This window comes from Poecilia formosa, unplaced genomic scaffold (assembly GCF_000485575.1).
Source record: "Poecilia formosa unplaced genomic scaffold, Poecilia_formosa-5.1.2 Scaffold182, whole genome shotgun sequence".
Taxonomy (NCBI): Eukaryota; Metazoa; Chordata; class Actinopteri; order Cyprinodontiformes; family Poeciliidae; genus Poecilia; species Poecilia formosa.
The window spans coordinates 955,072-976,700 of NW_006800121.1; the positions used below are offsets into that span (position 1 = coordinate 955,072).

General features: G+C 40.5%; 2 protein-coding genes across 3 annotated transcripts in view; both read right to left on the bottom strand.

The window, feature by feature from the left end:
- LOC103147415 (rho GDP-dissociation inhibitor 2-like) overlaps positions 1–15,079 on the bottom strand; it is a 23,430-nt gene extending 8,351 nt beyond the window's left edge. Inside the window, exons 1-3 of the mRNA XM_007565737.2 lie at positions 14,987–15,079; positions 5,245–5,418; positions 3,887–3,970 (exon numbers count right to left, since the gene is read on the bottom strand). Coding sequence (XP_007565799.1) covers positions 3,887–3,970; positions 5,245–5,418; positions 14,987–15,059 — 331 coding nt within the window. The 5' untranslated portion in view covers positions 15,060–15,079. The remainder of the gene's footprint in view (positions 1–3,886; positions 3,971–5,244; positions 5,419–14,986) is intronic.
- The window catches only part of clcn7 (chloride channel 7), an 18,028-nt gene continuing 9,690 nt past the window's right edge, over positions 13,292–21,629 (bottom strand). Inside the window, exons 15-23 of one of the 2 annotated variants that reach the window (XM_016678375.1) lie at positions 20,756–20,897; positions 20,267–20,360; positions 19,176–19,348; positions 18,488–18,539; positions 18,270–18,397; positions 17,319–17,404; positions 16,795–16,928; positions 14,322–14,326; positions 13,292–13,496 (exon numbers count right to left, since the gene is read on the bottom strand). In XM_016678375.1, the coding sequence (XP_016533861.1) occupies positions 13,320–13,496; positions 14,322–14,326; positions 16,795–16,928; positions 17,319–17,404; positions 18,270–18,397; positions 18,488–18,539; positions 19,176–19,348; positions 20,267–20,360; positions 20,756–20,897 (991 nt within the window). In that variant the 3' untranslated portion in view covers positions 13,292–13,319. Of the gene's footprint in view, positions 13,497–14,321; positions 14,327–15,229; positions 15,420–16,794; positions 16,929–17,318; positions 17,405–18,269; positions 18,398–18,487; positions 18,540–19,175; positions 19,349–20,266; positions 20,361–20,755; positions 20,898–21,629 lie in introns of those variants that run through there. The other variant, XM_016678376.1, reaches the window with a different exon arrangement.

Sequence of the window (21,629 nt, forward strand, 5' to 3'; positions counted from 1 at the left end):
CATAGGTAGTTATTCTGCACGACCAGAATAACTACCTATGTAAATAACACCAAAAACGAAAGCATTTGCAAAGTTGTTCATTCTATTTATTTTAAGCAGTGGAAAAAGAAAATTGTGCAGTTTCATTCCAATGAACGCATCTAAAAATAATCTCCAAACATGTTGTGTCAGGTCATATCCATTCGACCTCCTGGTGTTTCCAAGTGTTTTATTCTAACATATGAGACTAACATCCACCTCATTTGGATGAATTATATGATGAATCTTAAGGGTTTTTTTTTCAACATAGCATAAAAAAAAAAAACAAACAGCAGTGACCTGATAGGAAACCTGACTGACATTCAGCCCGCTCGGTGTCAGGAGCGTTGGGACGCATCGATATGCAGCAATGTGCTTACTCAGCAAAACGGCCTCTGCAACACGAGAACGCAACAAAGTCATCGCCGGGCCTCAGGGGACCAGCAGGAGAGGCATCACAGTCCAAGGATAATGACTCGCACAAGCGTCAGTGATGTGTGCCGTATGAATTATCGCCACATTAAAAGTTCGAAAGCCAACAACTGGCTGTGCCACTACAGGCAGCTTCACTGCCAACGAGTGTTTTAGATGGCAGCGGAGGGATTTTGACCCACTTCTTCATAATCTGAAAAAATGTCTGACTGACAGAAAAGCGAAACTAGAGAAAATCTGTGAAGAGTCTCATACGGGGAAAATGATCCAAAACGATCCAAATCTCCTTTCAGCTCAGATTTGAAAGCATTATAAAGTGTTTAAATTGGTCTGGCTCCTCTTCGCCATGCCTGCCTCTCTAAGCCAATAGCAGACACACATTGCAATGCCACATTGCTCTAACAGGGTCGCTAATGACTCCAGTGGAAAGTCCATTTTGTACGAAAGCCACTGGGCTTATCTATACAACCATTCACATATCTGACATATAAATACATCGTATTTAGTAATGATCAAGTTAACCATTTCAGTGGTTTCATTTTAACAACACAATTCCTTTTTCTACATCATAACGCACATTTTGTGGAATGCATCTTCTACTGTCACAAATACTGAATAAAATATGTGTTTGCTTAGAGCAGCATCGATGCCATTTCAGTGCTGCAGGCAGCCTGCATGGTGATTCCTGACTGTTTGGACAGTTTTTCACTGGCTCAGTCCACCTGAACTAGGAACGGCCCGTCTCGGAGACATTTCCTTCAGACCCAAGGCACCAACATACAGGAGTATCACAATTATTCATTCATCGTTTGCCTAATCATGCTTCCCGACAAACGGATGTTTTCCTTGCATGGGATAACAGTCAGAGGATCCGTCCTGATGGCTGAACGTACCTCACATCAGGGCCGGCTATCAGCCTGATAACACCTCATGCAGAGCCTGCAGACATGTAATCATTAAATACCTGAGAAGTGCTCTTCCCTCTTAGCTCTCTGCTCCTTTATCCTGCCTCAGTCATGATGCGTTTGATCTGGCATGTAGCATCACTCAGAAAATCACAGCGGAGTTAAAGATGATTTTAAAAAGAGATGTAAATTTTGTCAAGTCATGTTCTGTCTATAAATTGTTTAATGCTTCTAATATGTAACATAATTTGTAAAGTGCATGTTTAAAGCCATGCATGTTTGTTTTAATGATTGTTTCACAGGATGTAAGTGGTCAAGTAATTTTAATATGAATTAGTCAAATTAAAGGGCAGAATTTGGCATGTGGAGTTGAGTCGAACTTCATTAGTGCAGATGGAGTGTGTGCATAACTCAATACGAGATCAAGTTATATTATGGTTCAGTCGTCAATTGACGCGTCATTTGGCACATACATAGGAGTGCAATGTGGACGTTATGAAAGTCCATAGCACTGCTTGGGCTTAATTTAGACACTTAAATGTTTTTTCATTTACTTGCATAACTGTTTCAGGTCATGTGAGTAAAGATATTTACATAATCTACACTCAACTTTTCTATGTCACTTTCTGAATTTAAATAAGACTGAAAATTTTCTGTTCAAGGTTCGGGTGAGAAAACTAAAATGATGTCAAATGACTTTATGGCAGAATAATGACTGTTAATTTTATTACTTTCCCACTTACCACTTGGTAGAATTAACTCTTAAACAATGTAGCTTGATTCAAACATGCCGATATCCTTCAACAAGCTTCATAAAATAGTTTGCTTAGTGTTTTTAAGTGCACCAGTCCCTCCCGCAGCAGAACGTCCCGATAACTTAATGCTTCCCCCTACATCCTCCCAAAATAATGATCAAAATTTAACTTCAGGCAGGAAATTAATTTGTTGAAAATAATCAGGTTTTTTATGTTTTTTCGTCTTCTTCTTCTCTGAGTAGCATTTCAGCCCATGTCGGTGCAACTTTCCCTGTGGACAGCGACTGTCACTCACCAGCTCCATCCAGCCTCTTCACAAAGACTTTAGACTTTTGGTTTTGGAAAGATATGCAGCATATATTTTCTGGGAAGCAAAACCTGACTTGTTCTTGAACAGAATGATGACTCATGGAAAAAAAAACAACAACATATATTTAACAATCAACCAGATTCATTTTTACATTGTTAATATTTCAAAATCAAATGCTTTAGTTATAGTTCAAGGAAATGAAAACCTAACACAGGGCTTTTGTCTGCAATGACGCTCCTTCAGCTCTAATAAGACTGACGGTCCATATGATTCAGCCAGACTTAAAAATCTGATCTGAAACTAAAACCTGTCTGCTGATGATCGCTCGCCACCTGTCACTCCCTCCGCCTGACGTAGTCCAGGTCTTAGGGCTGCGGAAAAGTCTGGCCTGAACAGAGTGTTCCCTCCATACGGTACAGATTTCCCATCACACACTGAAACATGGTGTAGTCTATCGCTCTGCGTTTGGACTTTTGAAAGAAAGAAAAAAAACATCACAGTGTTTCGTATTGCCTAGCAACCAGCTGACCTTTCCCATCTGCAGTCTGTGTCGTTTGTGAGCGAACGTGTGAATGTGTGCATACGTGCGACGGCGATTGTGAAGAGGCGAATCTCTTAGAGGAATTAAAGGTTAATTTCACCAGTTTGAATTCTGGGAGAAATGACCTCGAACACCTTTTGCTAACTTCGGTACAGACACCAACTGTGCTCCAATGCTAATTAGAGGATTCCTTAACTCTGATGAAGACAGAAAGTCAAGCATTCCTCTGAATCCCTGCAAGGCGTCGTCCAGGAGGAGGGAGATGTCACCGCTGCCGTCCGCCGCGCAAACATTGAACTCTGCTCATTCTCACAAACCCAACGTCAGTCTGATCTGGGGAGGATGTTATGCTGCAGCTGAATAATCATTAAACTCAAGCAAAAAATTATTTAGAGGGATAAATATGAAAAGTGTGGTGTACCTTTGCTTTCTTTCCCCTTCTCCCAAACATGTCGGAGAAGGCGCATTAGTCAGACGAGACCAAAGCCAAACATTTTGGTTTACGAACAAAACTTGATGCGTGGCATAAAACTAACACAACAATAAATAACACTAAACCCGCTATCAATGTGTGGAAGCATTGTGGTGGTAGCATCATGCTGTGGGGGTGGCTCTTCTGAAGCAAAACATCATTAACATAATAGCAAACCTATATAATGGCCATAAATTAAAGAAAAAAAAAAAACAACTTTTTTGCAGCTTTAATTGGGAGGCAGAATACAAACACTCAAGAATGTTTTGCAAACTACTTGGAGGTGTTTTTTTTACCTCATAAAATCTCAATAAAATGCATGAAAGAGTTCAGCTGTAAGGGATTCTGCCTCGTCATTTGTCAGTGTGGCTTGTCAACAAGCTTAGATCATTGAGCCAAAAAAAACCAAAACATTCCAACCCAAAGAGCTGAAGATGAGGAGGACCGGGGTACCTGTGAGATCCATGGTGATTGGTTCAGGAGCATCGTCACACAACAAGATGAGTCTGGTCACTCTGACGTTGGGCTCAGTCGGGTCTGACAGGAACAAAGAAACAAGGTTTGAAGGAGAAAACAGTAGAAAATGAAGCTTTCATTTTAAATAAACCAACAATAGCTTAAAAGACATTTTTGCTTTAATGTTCAGCAATCACTATTTAAATCAGTTTGTTTACAACATGTCCAGTGTTTGTACAAAGACTGAAAAAGCCTAGATTTACAGCTCGACATCTCCTCTCTTTGTTTTTCCATTCTCTGATTTGCAGTGATGCCAGTGGTTGTTTCTGAAATGGACATGTTAAAATAACCCAAATCTAATTCATTTTCATTAATCTTGGTATCAAAATAAAGCTAACACTTCCACCAGAAGCATATCTATCACAGCAGTTGGAGTTTCAGAGAACATGAATATGGAACATGAAATAATTTAGAATTTTTTGTCCCTATATTTAGAGTATAATAAACCTGTTAGAAATATCATAAGGAAAGCTACAAACTTTTATAAACCATAGATCCACATTCTCTGTGCAAAGATTGATGCAGCTGAGGTAAACTAAAGAGGTTATAGTAAAAAACATTTTGCCTTTGGCAGAGATTGGCAACTTACTAAACTTATTTTTACATGTCTAAAATTGTTTGTTTTTCATCTAATTATAGTAAAACAATAAAAAATTGTTATATTTGACCCCAATTGAAGTGAAAGTATTGGGAATCCAGTGTAAAAAATATAGAAAAATTAAAACAAATTTATTCACAAAAAAAAAAAATCCAATTGGACAAAAAAATCGGAATTTAGTCACTTCAGGCTGCAGTGTGAAGGCAGCCTTAGATGAAGGTTCCTTACGGCTCAAACTCAAAATGCTTCCTGCTAAAATGCTTTTTTTATCAGCTTTTATCCAAGAATCTGATGTTTCTATGGATACCACAATGTGTCTATGTTTAATTGAGTGGCAGTCCAAAAGTTCAAATGTACGCCCATTTTCTGGGGAGAACCAGAGAAGTCAAGCTGTACAGCTTGACTTCTCTGCTCGTCTTTGTCTTTCCATTCTCTGATTCCCAGTAATGCTGGCTGAATGCAGAGCTGCGCGCAGGAGGTCGTTTTGTGTTGCAGCCATTAAGGATCCGCTATCGCAGCCTGCTGGTTCCCGGGTTAGAGATGCTGAGGCGAGCAAGTCTGGTGTTGCTTTGTGTGTGTGTGCGTGTGAGTTATGCCCAGAGCAATTACCCTGTAGTGAGGGAATATTTTTTATGAAGTCTGCAGTAAAGCCGGACACCAGAGTAAACAACAGGTTTACGCAAAGAGGCTCGCTAACCTGGACTCACTGCCTCTGGGCCCAGCAGGGTCTGCTTGTACTTCACCAGACTTTCATCGTCTTTGTCCATTTCCTGGATCTCCTGCAGCGACTTCTGAGCCGGGGGATTGTAGTTCAGGTTCCTGTCCTCATCTTCCTCCTCGATGGCCAAATTACTCTTGTCAGCCAGTAGACCTTTGAAGATGGCAGGAGGATCAATTACATTGTATATTTTAACAGTTGGCTTATTATTATCAATGAATCCGCGTGTGCTTCCATATTTTATTTTAATTTTTTATACATAGAGTAGAACAGAAACTCTAGAAGTAAGTAAATATTTTTGTCTCGGCTACAGAGCCTGAACAAGCCCAAATGAAGCAAACTATTGGCTCCTTTCTGGTTTATCGCTTCCAGGAGAAACTGAATTCTCAAAGATGTTGCCAAATCCACCACATGGTTGAGGAAAACCAACATAGTTTAAAGATTGTAACGAAAATAGTAAGAACCAATTTGTTGACATAGCATTTGACAAAAACTGTGATCTGTGGTTATTTCAATACACTACTGATTGAAAATAAATGTTTTAAAGTGCTTTTTATTCAATAAATATTGTAATTCAAAACACGATCTTTACAGCAAGTGAGTGGCCAAAGTCAATTTTGACAACATTACCCTAGCAGACCGGCTTTGCGCGGTGTGCCAAGCGATGTTGGCTGAATGCTTGCTTTGCTTCATTTTTATACTTTCATTTTATACTTTGGTTTGAGTTTATTCTTGTTTTTTTAAAGTGAAAAGCAGCCACGGAAAACCTTTAAGGCATTGACAGAAAGTGTAAAGAACCTTTTAATCGAGAACCAATTTAAGCCTTATGTCAAAATCTGGCTTCTTGGAAGCATGGTCAGCAAAAAAATAAATAAATAAAAACAACAACAACAACAAAAAACAACAACAACTGATCCAGTGCCGATAACCACAGACATCCGATCATGTGCTCTGCAAGCTACAATTGTAACTCAACGTTCAGCTCCTACCTGCACCTTCTTTCAGGGCCTGAGCAGGTCAGAGAAATGAAATCAAACAGCAGAGCCACTACAACGTGCCCGGGAAATTCTGTTGTTCCTGCAGAAACGTCAATTAGGTCGACATAAATTGTTTTTGACCAAAACGGTGTGATGTCAGCTCAAAGTGCGTACATCGCGGTTCATTAGAGATTCCAGCTGCATGTGCAGAAGCTTAATTATCTGGAGAACAGGAAACGCTCTCTGTGATGTTTCACTGCACTCTAACAGCCCTGTTTAACATCCTCCGGTTCTGTTTTGCTGCTCATAATGAGGTGACACTGTGTGAATCACCCCACAGTTGTGTAGAGACGTAATTTGATGAGTTGGGGGAAGGACAAAAAAAAATAAAAAATAAAAAATAAATGTACCGTGAACTCTTCTGGGCTTTACAGCACATAAACCGTACAGACACAAATACCTGCATTCACAGACACAGACTAGAACAGTGACAAACAATGATGACCAATGTTTCTCTAGCTACGGTGGCCCTGAAGGCCAAACCACTAAACACAACCGCACGTTCAAAAACACAACATTAAGTACAACTCTACAAAACAAGAAAGCACAATTGAGCTAAGTTCAAGGCCTCTCGTTCTGGGAAACATCAAATTACATCACAATTGACAGATTAGCACCACAAATCCACTTATTGTCCATTTAGAAAAACAAAAAACAAACAAACAAAAACAAAAACCCAGAGATGTAGACTACAGGTATCACAAACACACAGAGACACAAAAACCCACCTTCCAAATTGGATATGGGAAGCACATGACTTCATAAATGATTCACTGAGTCTGTATTTACATATCAAACTCTGCAGTTCTCCCCCGCTTCACAAACACACACATTTACACACACCGCATGCTTCAAACCGCTAAGAGTGTGTGTGTGTGTGTTTTTTTCCTTCTTTGAACTCAAGCCTTCTGACCTGAAAATGAGCAGAATCTATTACTGCTCATCTTGAAAGGCAGAGTCTCTCGTCCTTTTGAGTGCTTTGATACTGATTCTTTAAAAAAAAAAAAAAAACAACCGTAAAGGATGAACGTTTTGCCAAATTTTGCAAACTGCAGAGGAAGTTTTTCACCTGGACTCAGAGCAATGAAACAATTTCAACTCCAATCTGGGATTTGATAATAACTCAATAACGTAATAATCTGATAATAACTTGCCTAAACTTATCTGAGTACTTCTTTAACTTCCCAGTTCTTCTACTGCATCACTCAGCAGACTTGTAAAAATAATCAAGTCAGCAGTTTCTATGATAATGGACACAATAATGTCTCAAAGCACATGGGAAATTATATCATATTCACAAACCAAGACATCGATACTCCTAAAATGAGTGCTGTGGTTATTTCCACGTTATTATTTCCTCTAGCTGCAATCAAAGATAAAAGAATAAAGTAGTGATTATGTTTATCCGTCTTCCCAGTTTTACATAAGCGAATGTTATCTCCCACACATTATTATACAAAAGGTGGAGCCAAGCTGCGATTTTAGCACCACTTCTATGCTAGATTTTACAACACTTATCCATGTGCTGATATTTACAGCTAAACCAATACATTTAGGGAAAAATCAACACGGCAATCTGTTCTGCTTCAGGGGACGTCGCAGAGAGGAGGAAGCACCGCTCAGTTGAGGACAGAAAATTTCACACAAACACAGAATCTCTCAAGCGATTCCCGATTAGAAGTCAAAGATAAAAACGTTCACATTCGGGTTGGGAATGAATTATTCAAGCCGACTCTGTCCTTCCTAGAGTGGCAGGTAATTATTGGTAATAAGGCGAGATAAGCGACCAATTATTTGACTGAACACCAACACATGAAGCTACGGTAACTCAACCGATGTGTAATGAAGGCATGGTTTATTTTTTAAAGTGGTATTTGGAAACGTTTTTAAATTGGCCAGTTATTTCAGCTGAAAAAAAAAAGCTAGAATTTCACCACTTTTCTAACAGTCATTTTATGCCATTCCAAGAAATATCTCTATGTGTGCTACTGTTTTAAATGAGAGAAGAGCTGAGTAGGTAATATGATCAACCTTCAAAAGCTTGGCAGCCATATTGGGTACGAAACTTAAGAGTTTCCCTAAAAAAAATGATCAAACCAAGAGGCTGGAGACACTGAGAAAACAGCAGAGGACCGAGTAAAGAGTCCTGAGGGACTCCACACAGCCAAACATCATCTGATCAAAAAGCTTAAATGTGTAGCTAATAGGTCCAAACAGCCAGTTCAACAGCATTATCTCTGCTTTCAAAATCAAAAACTGTTTTCAGAAATCCTCCAAGTAGAAATTGGCAGAAAATATAAACCTGTGATGAAATGTTTGTGATGACGCATGGCTGCTTTCATTTGCCTAAACTCAAAACTTGGATTTGTTAACCATATTCTAAATGCAACTGAGGAAATTTTTTTTATTTTTTTTATTTTGTTCATTGTTGTTGTCTGTGACCAGGCTAGCTAACTACTAAGCTGATTAAAGCTAACAGCTACATGACTATACACTCTAACACAACAGGAATAATTGATGTTGTCCAGAGTGATTCTCTTTGTGTGACGGGATCAACAAGACGCAAACCACAAGCAGAAGGTGCAAACTGTCTACACCGTTGCTGTCACCAAGGTTTTAGTGACATGGACACCTTATTATTTTTATCTTGGATTTTAGGATATTTACTTTATCAAAGTTAGCAGTTAAATCAAAAAGCATTTGTCTTCAAAAATCATTAAAACATTAAAAAAAATGTTGATTAAGCGACTTAAACTTCAGTTAAGTTGCAAATAAAAATGGCCTCCGATTAGCTGATAATATTATTCTCCACATTGCTTCAGGTATTTGTTAGAAACGTCACCACAGATCTTTTTTTTCTTCCGTCATCACAAAAAGTGGCTTCCACTTCGTGATGTGAAACAGTGTCATAGATGGATTTGCTCAAATCCCACTATAGATATTTCTGCCAATTCTGACTCTGTTGCATTTGTAGAGAAAACAGGCAAAAATAAAAAGAAAACTAAAAATACCAGCTTATCTCGCTTTATTATCCGTCCCTTCCTTCAGTCCTACATTACAGTAAAAGCGCAACATTCAATAAGTGTCATGCACTGCATGTGTTTGCATTTCACATTTTTGATTATTGCCTCTCTTTTTTTTGGATCACTTTCTGCTTGCTTTCTCTCTCTCTTTCTCTCTCTCTGTCTCTCTCTTTTTTTTTATTTCGTTGCCTGGCAACAGCTCAAAGCCAAGATGAGTCCCATTTCTTTCTGTTTTTATCAGGACGGGATTACAGGAACAAGCTTCAGCTTGTTGCAGCTGGAACAGCTGCGTTGCTTTTGGACAAACCTTTAGGATAAATTCCTTTTACAGTTTCCCTCCTGAACCGAGGAGAGGCAAAATGGATCTCAGCGTTTATCAAGAAGGCTGCAAAGAAAGCGGAAATAGTCCTCATTTAAAATTACTCCTGCATCCGTGGGGCATCCTAATAAACAAAAGGTTAAATCCTTCTGTCAGCTCACAAAGTTTAAACGCCTCCTCTTCATCTTTTTGAAGAGTGCTCATCTTTTTGTTTTCGTGATTGCTTTCTGTCAGCCGCCTCCATACCTTAACCCAGATAAGGTTTACCGATTCAGAAAAGCGCCTTTTTTCCCCCCCACCTTCATGTTGGGACTCTGCGGGAGTGTGCATGTGTGTTTGTGCCTTGAGCACTGATGTACTGTTTTTTTTTTCCTTTTATAGTCCTTGGAGTCTCGCTGTCACCGCTCTGCTCTAATACTTTAACGAGACCTCTGAGGAAAGGAAACGCGCGCGCTCGTACACAAAAAGGACACGCGGCGGAAGATAAAGAGGAGGCTTTTAAGGCCTCTGCAAAGCCATTATCAAAGTTTACAATGAAAGAAACGGCAGTAAAGGGAGACTGATGGACGCAGCATTCGGCATCGCAGGAGAATACAAACGTTTTGCGGCCAGAACGACTTTATAATTGATGTGTAACCTGCAGCACATCTGAGGAAATGTTCAATCTGTCAACGCTAAAGCCCACCACCACACTGCTGAACAGAAAGAGATGAGATTTTCACTATATTTATACACAGTGGAGGGTTAACGACACACTTAGCTTGAATGCTGTTTTGGAATAAATTGTAACCCTTCAAAGGATAATGTAAGAAATAAATTATGTTTCGTGTGTTTTTTTAATTGAGCAGTTTATTTGGATGCAAAACCAAAACAAACAAGCAAAAATGTTTGGTTCTTGAAAGTTATTTTGCATCTTAAGGAATATGTAATACTTCTGCAGTCATGAAATCAAGCTTCCAAAGCAGATAGATTTCTTTATGCAGATTCACTTATTTAGCATTTTGCATTTTTGTAGATATAGAGGCTTCAGGAACATCAAAATCGTATCAAAAATGATACATTACAATAAGACGTTTCTTTTTTTTTCTCAACTGCAATCACCAAAATTCACCACGAGTCAATTACAATGTAAAAAAAACATTTCAAATGTGAGAAATTAAACTTAAGCTAAAAGCTTTACAACCTGAGCAATGAAAGGTTTCTTTCAGAGGTTAAGTGAAACTGTACAATGTATGGGGTGATGGTCATACTGGGGAGAAAAACAAATACAATTAAAATGTAAACTTGCTTTCAGACATGATAATATAAAACTATGTGGTGAAATTTTACACCCCAAGAAAAGCGGTAAAGCAAAAATGCTTTTATAGCCTCGTTTTTACACCTTGTTTTATAGCATGCTAAAAACAAATGCTAATGGTGAGAAGCCAGCGTTTGCTTTTTGTCCCGCAGCCGATTCAATACAGATGAAATAGTAAAGACGACATATGCTTTGCAAAAGAACATATTCAGTGTTTGAAATATTTACAATATGTTGGTGGGAGAGGAATTCAGAAAGCTTACTGGTTCCTGCAGTGATCCAAACTGTTCGTACACAAAAAGGACACGCGGCGGCGTTCAATGGTTTGTCAGATTAAAATGTAAATATATATGGACACCTTTTTTTAACTGTTTATAGAGAGAAATAATAACAACAATAATAAAAACATCAACACCTATCAAAAATTTTATTTTTGTAAGTAAGGTGTACCAACATGTCAAAATAGATACAACAACTTTAAATAAATCAGAACCCAACCAGCTGTGCACCCATACATTTGTATTTCAAAGTTTTCCTGTGACTTTGGACTTTCCAAAGTTTGCAGAGAATCTTGTCAGAATAATGAAAGGTCAGAAAATGCTTCTAATTAGTTTATTAAAACTGTAGTGGGAAGTGCCTGGAAGTGCACTTCTTCCCATCTCATTGCATGGTAATGCTGTTTTCTCTTTGGATTTTTCCCAGTTAGAGGAACAAGAACGCTCACTGGAGTCAGGTTTTCTGTCTGGGGAAGTCGGAAACCTCCAAGAAAGTCAGAGTTCAGTATCCAACAAGGCTGTGTGTGTGTGTGTGTGTGTACAGAATGCATTTGAGCAACTCTTGATGAACAAATATTTGTTAGATTTTATTTTATTTCCTAGATCCTCGATCCACAGCTGCTACATCTCCTGACTGGAGCAGGTGAGCAGAAGGCCAAGTTTGATGAGCCACTGCACGTTCAATAATTCATAGCAAGACGGATAGTGGTTTTTAATATAAAAAAAAATGAATAAATCATTTAAGGAAACGACCGTCGGATACAAAAGTGAGCTGGTGTAAACATTGTGTGTGGTTTGCAGAACGGTTAAATAATTGATTAGCCCGGTTCTGACTAGCTTTTACCTGAGCTACAACACCATGTTTCTCAAAACTAGAACGTAATACCTGCTAAAAAAAAAAAAAACGCCAAAAAACCCAACAACCCTGAATTTAATGTTGCTATTCACTCAGCCTGCTTTGACTTGAAGATGATGCCAGTCTTCTGCAATTACCCGTGTTCATGTTGGTGCAACTGAGCCCTTGCGTTCAATCGGCTGCATCGTTGAGCTGAAGGAGGAAACGACTGCTTCCCACAGACACAAGCAGCAGCATGTCCTCAGCTGCTCCGTCGGCCTTGATGAGACAGCAGGTTGTCTAATTGACTGACTTGATTGGTCTCCCGTGTGTGTGTCCGCTCACCCACTCGGCCTCATTTGTCTCGACCAGGTTGACGGAATGGAGAGGAGAGAGGAAGCGGATCGCAGGGTGAAGATGAGTGAAGAAAGAGGCGACAAATAAAATAGAGGGAGGACGAGAACAATGGGAAACTGGGCAGGAGAAGATGTCACTCGATCTGTTTTCAGGGCGTGCTGCTGCTGCTGCTGCTGCTGCTGCTGCTGGCTGTGGGGGTTTGTGTTTGACAACTGACAGCATCCGGCAGCACACACTCAGTCCTCTGTCTCTGCCAAATGTCCGACGTTTCCCTCTTGCCCACTTTTTCCTTTCTCTTTTTTTCATAACCAATTATTCTTTTTGTTGCTGTTTTTACCAAACCTTTCTTAAAGCTCTGCCCCCTCATTCTCTTCATCATTTCGCGTCCTAGTCGTGTCATTTATCTTCAGCTCATATCACCTCCTACGTTCAAATCAAAATCCACTGCTCCCTCTTCTTTTTTTCCCCCCAATTTTTTTTCTCTTGCCAAGTGTCTGTGATGTTATCGGATGATTCAGATCTACAAAAAAAAAACTATTTAAACACTGCAAAGATTGCGGAGATATATGTTTTATCTTTTGCGATAAAAAGAATTTGAAACAACAATGAAGCATTAGATTTTTTTTCACGTCATTGGCAATCAATGGATGAATAGATCTCCACTAGTCCTCCATTGACTTGCCATGGGCAATGTTTGTACACCCAACTGTAAGTATGTCAGTTGAATTAATTTGCACCAGACATAAACTGATTAAAGCTGTTGCCAATCTGTTCCTGTTCTTAGAACGAATGGTTGGATTTCTAAAATCCTATTTTACGTGTGGAAAAAAATCTGAAGTGAGATTTATGAAACGTAAGTCGCTTATGATGCGCCCCAGTTTCTTATTGTCTATATGCATGAGGACGAATTTCTAGTGTTGGTTTCTTCTGTCGTGACAATTTGAATTGTCAACAGAGACCCATTGTAGCCTCTTCAAGCATTTGGCATGCCGATGTGAGTGAGTCCTCACCAGGGGCAGATACAGAGGGTGTGCATAGTGTAATATGAGATTAAGTAAAAACACAGTTGGCTCATTGCTGCAGAGTTTGTAGATGAAGTTTCGCAGCAATGGTATCTCTAAGTTGTGATTTTCAACAGTAACAGGAGTAGAAAAATGTCAACTTTACCTTATAACACAACGTCTTTAGATGGTTTTTAGTTGATAAAGGAAGATAAGGTAAGGAACATTCATTTAAATTGAGCTAATTATTTTTTTTTTTTGTGGAAATCATACCACTGGCATTGAAACAGCCCCCAGCATTATGCTGCCACCACCATGCTTGGTACTCAAGCACCTTACAATTTATGATCGGGTTCAGTAACAGCTGCATCGTTCATGAATGCCAATTCCCAAATCTGACACAAGGAGACAGCTTGGGTCAGATTAGGTGTTCCGACATAATGTTGATACCAATCATGTACCAAACCCGGTTTTTGGAAAGAACTAAGTAGGCAAGTATTGAGATTCTGGAAACCCTGTTGGAGAAGAGTTGTCAGAACGGGCAACAAAAAGCATGCGATGTAGCTTCAGCTAACTAAAATGCATTTATCCAAACATCAATGGGGTTCAATGCATATATTTGAGCTCGTTTATGTAGTTTTGAGTTGGTGGTAGTTGGGGAACAATTTCCAATTAATAGAGATTTGTGCACCAAATGTTTAATGCTATGATTGATTAAGGTTATTTCATGGTGAGTGCATGCAGGCTTTAATTAGGGGTCCTCAAGCTGCGTCCTGTTCAAAGCGCACCCTGAGAAAACCAGATGGCGCCACGACATCGCCCTCTCCTTCCACCACCAAGCGAACCAGAGAACCCTCACACCCCCCGCTGTGATCGCACAAAAGGCAGGTGCAGGGGGGAGAAGAAGAAGAGAGCTGAAATTGGATTTACAATCAAAAGGAATTTTAAAATCTACCTCAGTACAAGTTGCAACTTCATCATTCACGACATTCATCTTCCAATTCATTCCCACTTACACTAATCTGATTCAACAATCTCTCTTCTTCAGATGACCTCAGCTGGGTTTTGGATCGCCCTGCCCACTTTTTATCTCTCTCTCTCTCTCTGTCTCTCTTTTATGTATTTAAAGGAGCAAATGTCACAGTGTGTCACGCTACATGTAGGGGGGAACCCCAGCATTATTTCTCCGTCTGCTAATCTCAGGAACTGCTGCAGTATATCACACACACACACACACACACACACACACACACACACACACATATATACACACACACGCGCACACACACACAGCTGCCTTGTGTTGAGTGTGTTGCAGACACAGAAGGAGGGATAACCGCTAGATGTGAGAGCAGATGTTGGTGACATCATTTGACTGCTGCACATGCTGCATCAGCATGCTTACACACACGTTTTCATTATAATATGCAAAGATTTCAAATAGAGTAAAATGAGAGGAGGAAAAAATGAATTAAATTTTGGCAAACATTTAGCTGTCCACACCCTTAAGATGAGCTTATGGAAGCATAAAAGAAAAAGAAAAAAAATACTTGAATTTGAGTAACTTATCGCCTCACCTCTGTAGCACATGGTCAACCAGAGCAGCTCCAGCACCTGACCCCCGAACTCACACACGTCCAGACCCAGCATGGCTCCCTCTCTCTCTGCGCTCTGATGAGATAGCCGAACCGGAGAACCGACAGAAAACCTCCACAGGTAGCAGCAAAGTAGGAGAGAAATGGACGGAGGAATCCGAAGAAGTCTCAGCAACAGGGTCAGAGCAGCGTTTCCTCCACTGAGGCAGCAATAAAAAACAAAAATTATATATGTGTGTGTGTGGGTGTGTTAGTAGTTGGAGAGGGTGGAGGTAGAAAGTGAAGAAAAAAAAACTGAGTGTGGGAAACGGCGGCGGTGGAGCAGTGAGGGTATCCTTGGGTGTGGATGTGTGAGTTGGAGAGAGTGAGGAGGGAGGGAGGGAGGGAGGAGGCAGCAGACATGAGAATCAGCTGGCTCTCTGCTGCTTCCTCTGAAGTTCAGTAGGTGGAGGAATAAGAGATCTGAATCCTTCGTTCTCCAGGATTCACAATCAGGTGTCATTTTACGTTTAGTTTGAACATTTTTTTCTTGGGAGCAAAAACAGGCAGGCAGATGCTGGTTTTGCCAGCAGATCCGTCTGCAGCTGTGTGTGTGTGTGTGCTGCACTCAGACGCTGGCTATTGATTCGCAGACAAGCAGCGACCCCTCCCCTCCTGCATCCCTCTCTCCGCTCCCCTCAGCCCAGCGACTGCAATGAGCTCATCCTTTACCCCCCTCCTCCTCTGCTCTCTCTCTCTCCACTCCTTGCATTGCTTCCCTTCTTTCTCCACTTCACTCCAAGTCATGCCTTTGTGCACATCTGTTTTTATTCCACTGCTTCTCTTATGCCATCCACCAATCTCTCCTCCTTACATCCATCACTCTAATCTCTGCATCTCTATATTTCCTCTTCTCCATCTCCCTCATGTCCTCTGTGACCACACCCTGACAACATCTACGTCTGTCTCACATTGATTTTTATTTCTCCCCCCCCTTACACTTTGAACATGAAATTTCTTTCTCTGACTTTTTATTCCGTTCTCCTTCCTCCCCGTCGGAGCGTTGAAAGATGCTGCTGTGCTGCTGAATACAAAATGGGGGTCGCTCTCCCCCTCGTTGGCACCCAGACACACTCCTCTTCACACACGTCTGCACACACACGCCTCATTAATTCATCATTAAGAGGTTATCCAGCTGTCATGTAGGATGCCAATGGAGGTAAATTCACCATCTCACTTAAGCTCTGGCAAACAGCAATCAGATGCCGAGCTCATGCGTTTGCCTTAAAACTTTTTTTTTCCCCTCCTATATCGTCATTCTATAAAACCGGAAACTTTTGACGTTATTTTTGGAGGGATTTTATGTGACTGCAAAAAACGAAATGATGTAGAAGTGGGATGTATAGTTGCAGGTGCAACTCTTGGCTGAGATTTCTTCTTTGTGCAAATTCAGTGAGACTGGATGTGAAGATCACGTGACTGGGTCATTATTATTATNCTACAGGAACCAGAACCAATGGGTCGTGCTTTATACATGCTAGCTAGCTAGGTTATATTAGCCGCTAATTACCAGTAGCCTCAACTAACTCGATTCATGGAGGCAATAAAGAGGCGACACAAATGAGAAAAACAAGGAAAAGAGATTACATATAACATGACATTAAATAGTCCTGCCACTACAAAATTTAAGACCAATTTTGAGGCCAAATTACTTTTTAAATAAATTTAAGACATTTCAAGGCCTTAACTTTAGATACAGGAATGTAAAATTTTACACCATGCATTTTTGTCAGTCGCCAGATCAAACAATACCTCGTCATCACCAGAAACCTGCACGACGACAGGGAAGCCGTTGTGATTGGTGGAAGTGTTGCTGAGCGTGTCGACGATTGTTCCGACCTTCTCTATTCTGTTCAGGCAGGTGACCGGTGAGCTCATCACCTCCCTGGGTGTGAAGGGGGTGGACACAGAAAGACAAACAAATTAGGAGAAGAGGACAAAGGCTCCTCTCAGAAAAGAATTAAAAGAATATACAGTCTATGCAAAAGCATTCGTCCATTTGGAACTGCTTTCATTCAGTCACGCCACAACCTCAAACTTTATCGTTTATCATTTTTACGCAACGTACAAACAGAAAGTTGCATGAAAGTAAAGAAAAGTGGAGGGAAAAAATCTCAAAGTTTTGGCGTGAAGGAACAAAAATGTTTGCAAGGCAGCGTGAACAAAAAGGAGGGAGGATGAGAAAATCTTGCATGCTTCAATGTGTAACAGATCAGCGAAGAGTCATTCATTAGCAATGTGTTAACAAACCTTCAAGACGTCAGACAGGACCTACCTGGCGGTGAGCCAGTGGGAGGTGGCAGGCGCCTCCCAGTGCAGGAAGGGAACGCTTCCCAGCTTGATGTGGAGGTCATACAAGCCCTGAAGCACAGTGGTTTTAAAACACACTTGAGAGGTTTGCGGTAACAGGAAAAGATGGCATGAACAATGCCAACTATGAATTTGTTTTAAAAAGTACAAGCAGACAGAGAATACGACAAGCATAGCACATTTTTTATGGCTAGTTTGTAGGGAAGAGTTCAACTCTAATTAGATCTCAGGTTCCTCTGCAGTGTATTATACCTAAATATCTAAATGCAAGCATGCCAAATGACTAATTAATAAATTGTTTTGCATTTTCAAAAGCTGACCGAAACGTAACGCGATGTTTTCAGTGTGAACGCATATCAAGCTTTAAGAAAGCTATGGTTTCAAAACCACATTTTTTCCCCATCATATTGTTCATTTAAAGGTCCTTTTAATCAGAGAAAGGGACAGAATGACCTCAATTTTCTTTAAATCATGGCATAAGAATCCCTTCCCCGATTGTTGCTGCACATGGCTGGTCAGCTGGCTAAAGGAAATGGAGATTCTTTTGCGAACGTTTCCATACTCAAAAACACAGTGATGGTGAGGGAGGGAAAAAGAAAAAAACTTTTTCTTATGAGTTACTTACCCCCAACTATAACCAAATATGACAGTCTAAGTAAATTAAGGCAAATTAAAACAAATACAATCTACTGGTGGAGGAGATGCAACCTTTAACTGTTTTCACAAAGTTTTTCAAGTGTGAAAATAAATAAATGGCAAATATTAATGTGTTTTACTACAAAAAACCCCGGCTTTCCTGTCTAAAATGCAGTCCAAATTTTACTCAGGACAATCAGACCCCCCACTGCCTCGTCTGGAATTAGAAAACGACTGATTTTAGTTTTTAATCGGACGCCAGCATGCGCCACCTCCTTACCTCCTGGAAGTAGTCTCCGACTATCTTGGCGGTCATGAGCACGAGCATGATGGGAAGGCCGTATGTGACGTTGCCCGTCGCCTCCACCATGATGACCGTCAAGCTGAGGGTCATTCTCACGATGCCACCTGCAGGCGGCAGCGCGTTACTACGTTTTAACTCATTTCATTTGTGAACGCCACAGAAGAAGATCGAAACGAAACACTTGAGTCTCTCACCTAACTGGGCAGCAGCTCCAATCAGGGCATATTTACCAGGGTCAGCCCACATCTGAAAAGACACAAATAAAAAAACGAGGAAGCGAGTCAAGCTTCCTCCTGTAGTGACTCATCAGCATCCATTGTAAAGATGCACAAAATAAACATTCAGAGAGAATAAAAATAGTGTTTTTTCCCCCACCTATTCAACCTTTGAAATAAGCAGAGCCCGTCAAAAAGTCCCAGTAAAACTTAGCAGAATATACGTTTGTGATTGTAGGACAGATTAATGGTCGTCATGGAGACTTCAGACCCCAAGCTGCAACACTTCCCTTAAAATCCTGCACACGTTACCTGTTGTCAAGATCAATCTGGGTGACTTCTGGCCCAGAAACAGACCTCTGTGTCGCATCAAATCGATGATGGATTACCAAGTTAGAAACTCCTAGAAGTAGCGTGTATTTTTGAGGATTGAAGAGTGTCTGTGTGTATTTTTTGTTACTTTCATTAACATTTTAATGAAAGTACTCAAATTAAAGGTTCTCAAAGAGAAGACAGATTACACTGCTGCAATAAAAGTTGAATCATTCTAAGGTTTTTTTTTTACACAGCTTCATTAGAGGTGTCAATAAATATGGCTGCCAATGTTCCAGCAGACAAAGAGAGGTGTGTGTGTGTGTGTGTATGTGTGTGTGTGTTGAACACTAACTGAGGCGGTAGAAGTAGTGGAGGCCAGCAGTATTCCACACAGCCGCCCCCAGGCTGCTCCGATCAGGAGAGACGGGATGAACACGCCGGCAGACACCGCCAGGCCGTAGGTCCAACACGCCAGGAAGAAGTAGGTCAGCGTGAACAGACCCAGGGTCAGAGAGTTGTAGGTTCCTTCAAAGCCAAGAAACCAGGAGGCGAAGAGATTTAAATAACACAAAAACAACTCATAGAAGAAAAAGTTGTTTTACAAGACGGTTCATTAAGTTGATGAGTTTTTCCGACCTGCAGTTTAGAGCATTTGGAAAGTAAACAACGTTTTCCTGCTGCATCATTTATATTCTGCATGTTTCAGCAAATACTTGAGGCTTCAAGTTTTTTATTATTGTTCTTCACACCATTACATTATTCAATATTCACAGAGAGGAGTCAAAACAATTAAAAACTTAAATTTAATTACTACAAAAGGGAAGAAAAAAAACACAACGGATCAAACTATTAAAAACAAAATCAATAAACTTTAAATAATCTAACTGAAGGTTTTGCTATATAAAGCATCCACAGTGTCGCATTACAACTAATGAAGTTACATTTTTATCAAGACTTTATGCGGCCAACAAAAGCAGTGGATAATTTTGAAGGGAAAGAAAAATGATGCAAAGTTCTCAATATATATTTTTTTAACATGTAGAAATCTGAAAAGTGTGGCATGCATTGGTATGTAGCCTCTTTACCAAGCAGCAAACATGTCATGGAGAACTGTTCGATTGAAGGAAGAACTGTAAACCCCAACACATAATTGGCCACCTGCCCAAAATAAAAAGCCAGGAGTGTGATAACCAGAGAAGCAGCCAAGAGCCACATGCTAACTCTGGAGGAGCTGCAGAGATCCACAGCTCAAGTGGAAGGACCTGCTAGTTGTGCACAGCCCACACAGCTGCCCTTTATGAACTGGTAGTTGACATAAAACCCCCACCAGCAGTCTGCTGAACGCCATTAGGCTTTTCCTCAACAACAGCTAACTTAAAGGCTAACAAAGAAAAACATATTACAGCATTATGGTTACCGTAGCAACCATAGTGTGGTTTTTACCTGTTGGATTGTGGAAGAGACTCCGCACGCTTCTCTCAGGAGTGTTGAAGAAGGCTGTGGCCATGGAGTTATATTCTCCGTCTGCACAGAACAACTGGACAAGAAAATGAAGGAATTAATATAGAAAAAAATCAAACATGAATAGGGAAACGAGGGAAGGAAACGGCACTAAATCTCCACATTAATAAATTGCTGAGGCATCCACCACATCAAAAAGTTAACTTGCTGACAGCAGATGTGAGAAAAGCTCTTTACTCTTCAGTTCCTTCTCCAGCGTTGATCTTGTAACGCCGCCGCCAACGAAGCTTAAAGAAATGAAACTGGCAAAAAGGGAAACCGCAGAGATTCACTATGACGGGAGCAAAACTCATCTGGACCGACGTCTGCTCGAAATTAATGTTCTTAAATGTTCAGGAAGCTGAAACAGGTTGTGTGGTGCATCTCCCCAGCAGTGTGTGTATGTGTGTGTGTGTGTGTGTGTGTGTGTACCTGCAGTGGGTACTCCTCGGTGTGGTCGGGCCCCAGAGGCTGACAGTCGGTGGAGAAGTAGATCATGATGAAAGCCACCGTGGCGGTCACTGCGGCGACCAGCATGGCCTCCATCACTTGCAAACATGGCCGATGGACGTACCTGACAGAGAAATCAAAACGTACATCGGGTTTCTAGAAATGTTCCCACACCAGTTTGGACTTTCCTGGGTCAGGAGGAGCCGCTGACGGGAAAAGCAAAGCTGGATCTGGCAGAGCGTCCGCTGGAATGTGTGTGAGATAAAGTCACTGACAAACTCACTTCCTTACAGTCACTGCATCGGAAGGAGATGGTATTTTTAGAAACAGGCTTACCCAGTCAGGTTAAATATACGTAGATATAATTCATAACTCATTACGGTGACAACACAGAACAAAGACGCTTTTGACAATTCATAAATTATATTTGGATTCCCGCTTCTTTCCAGAGCGAAGGGTGAGCAACAGCAAACTGAATATCACTTTTTAACACTGTATTTGACAGTGAAATGGAAACTTTATATTCATCTTGCATTTAAACAATAACTGATGGCCAAGGGTTACATCTGCAACGTTTTGTGCTCCACCAGAATCCCTTGGACTCTGAGTAAATGTTTAAAAGTTATGATAGAAATATCACAACATTTTTTCCCCTATTTTTTCTTGCATAGCACGAATCTCCATGAATTTCCTGACGTTGCAGCCTCTGTTTAAGCCATGGAAAGTCTGCCTAATTGTGTTTATTAAAAGGAAAAATGCTGCACATATAAGTAGATTACATTAGCGAACCCAGAATAGTTGGAACCTGGTGATTATTTTTTCTCTTCATCCAGACTCTGAATTTGTTAGAGATTTA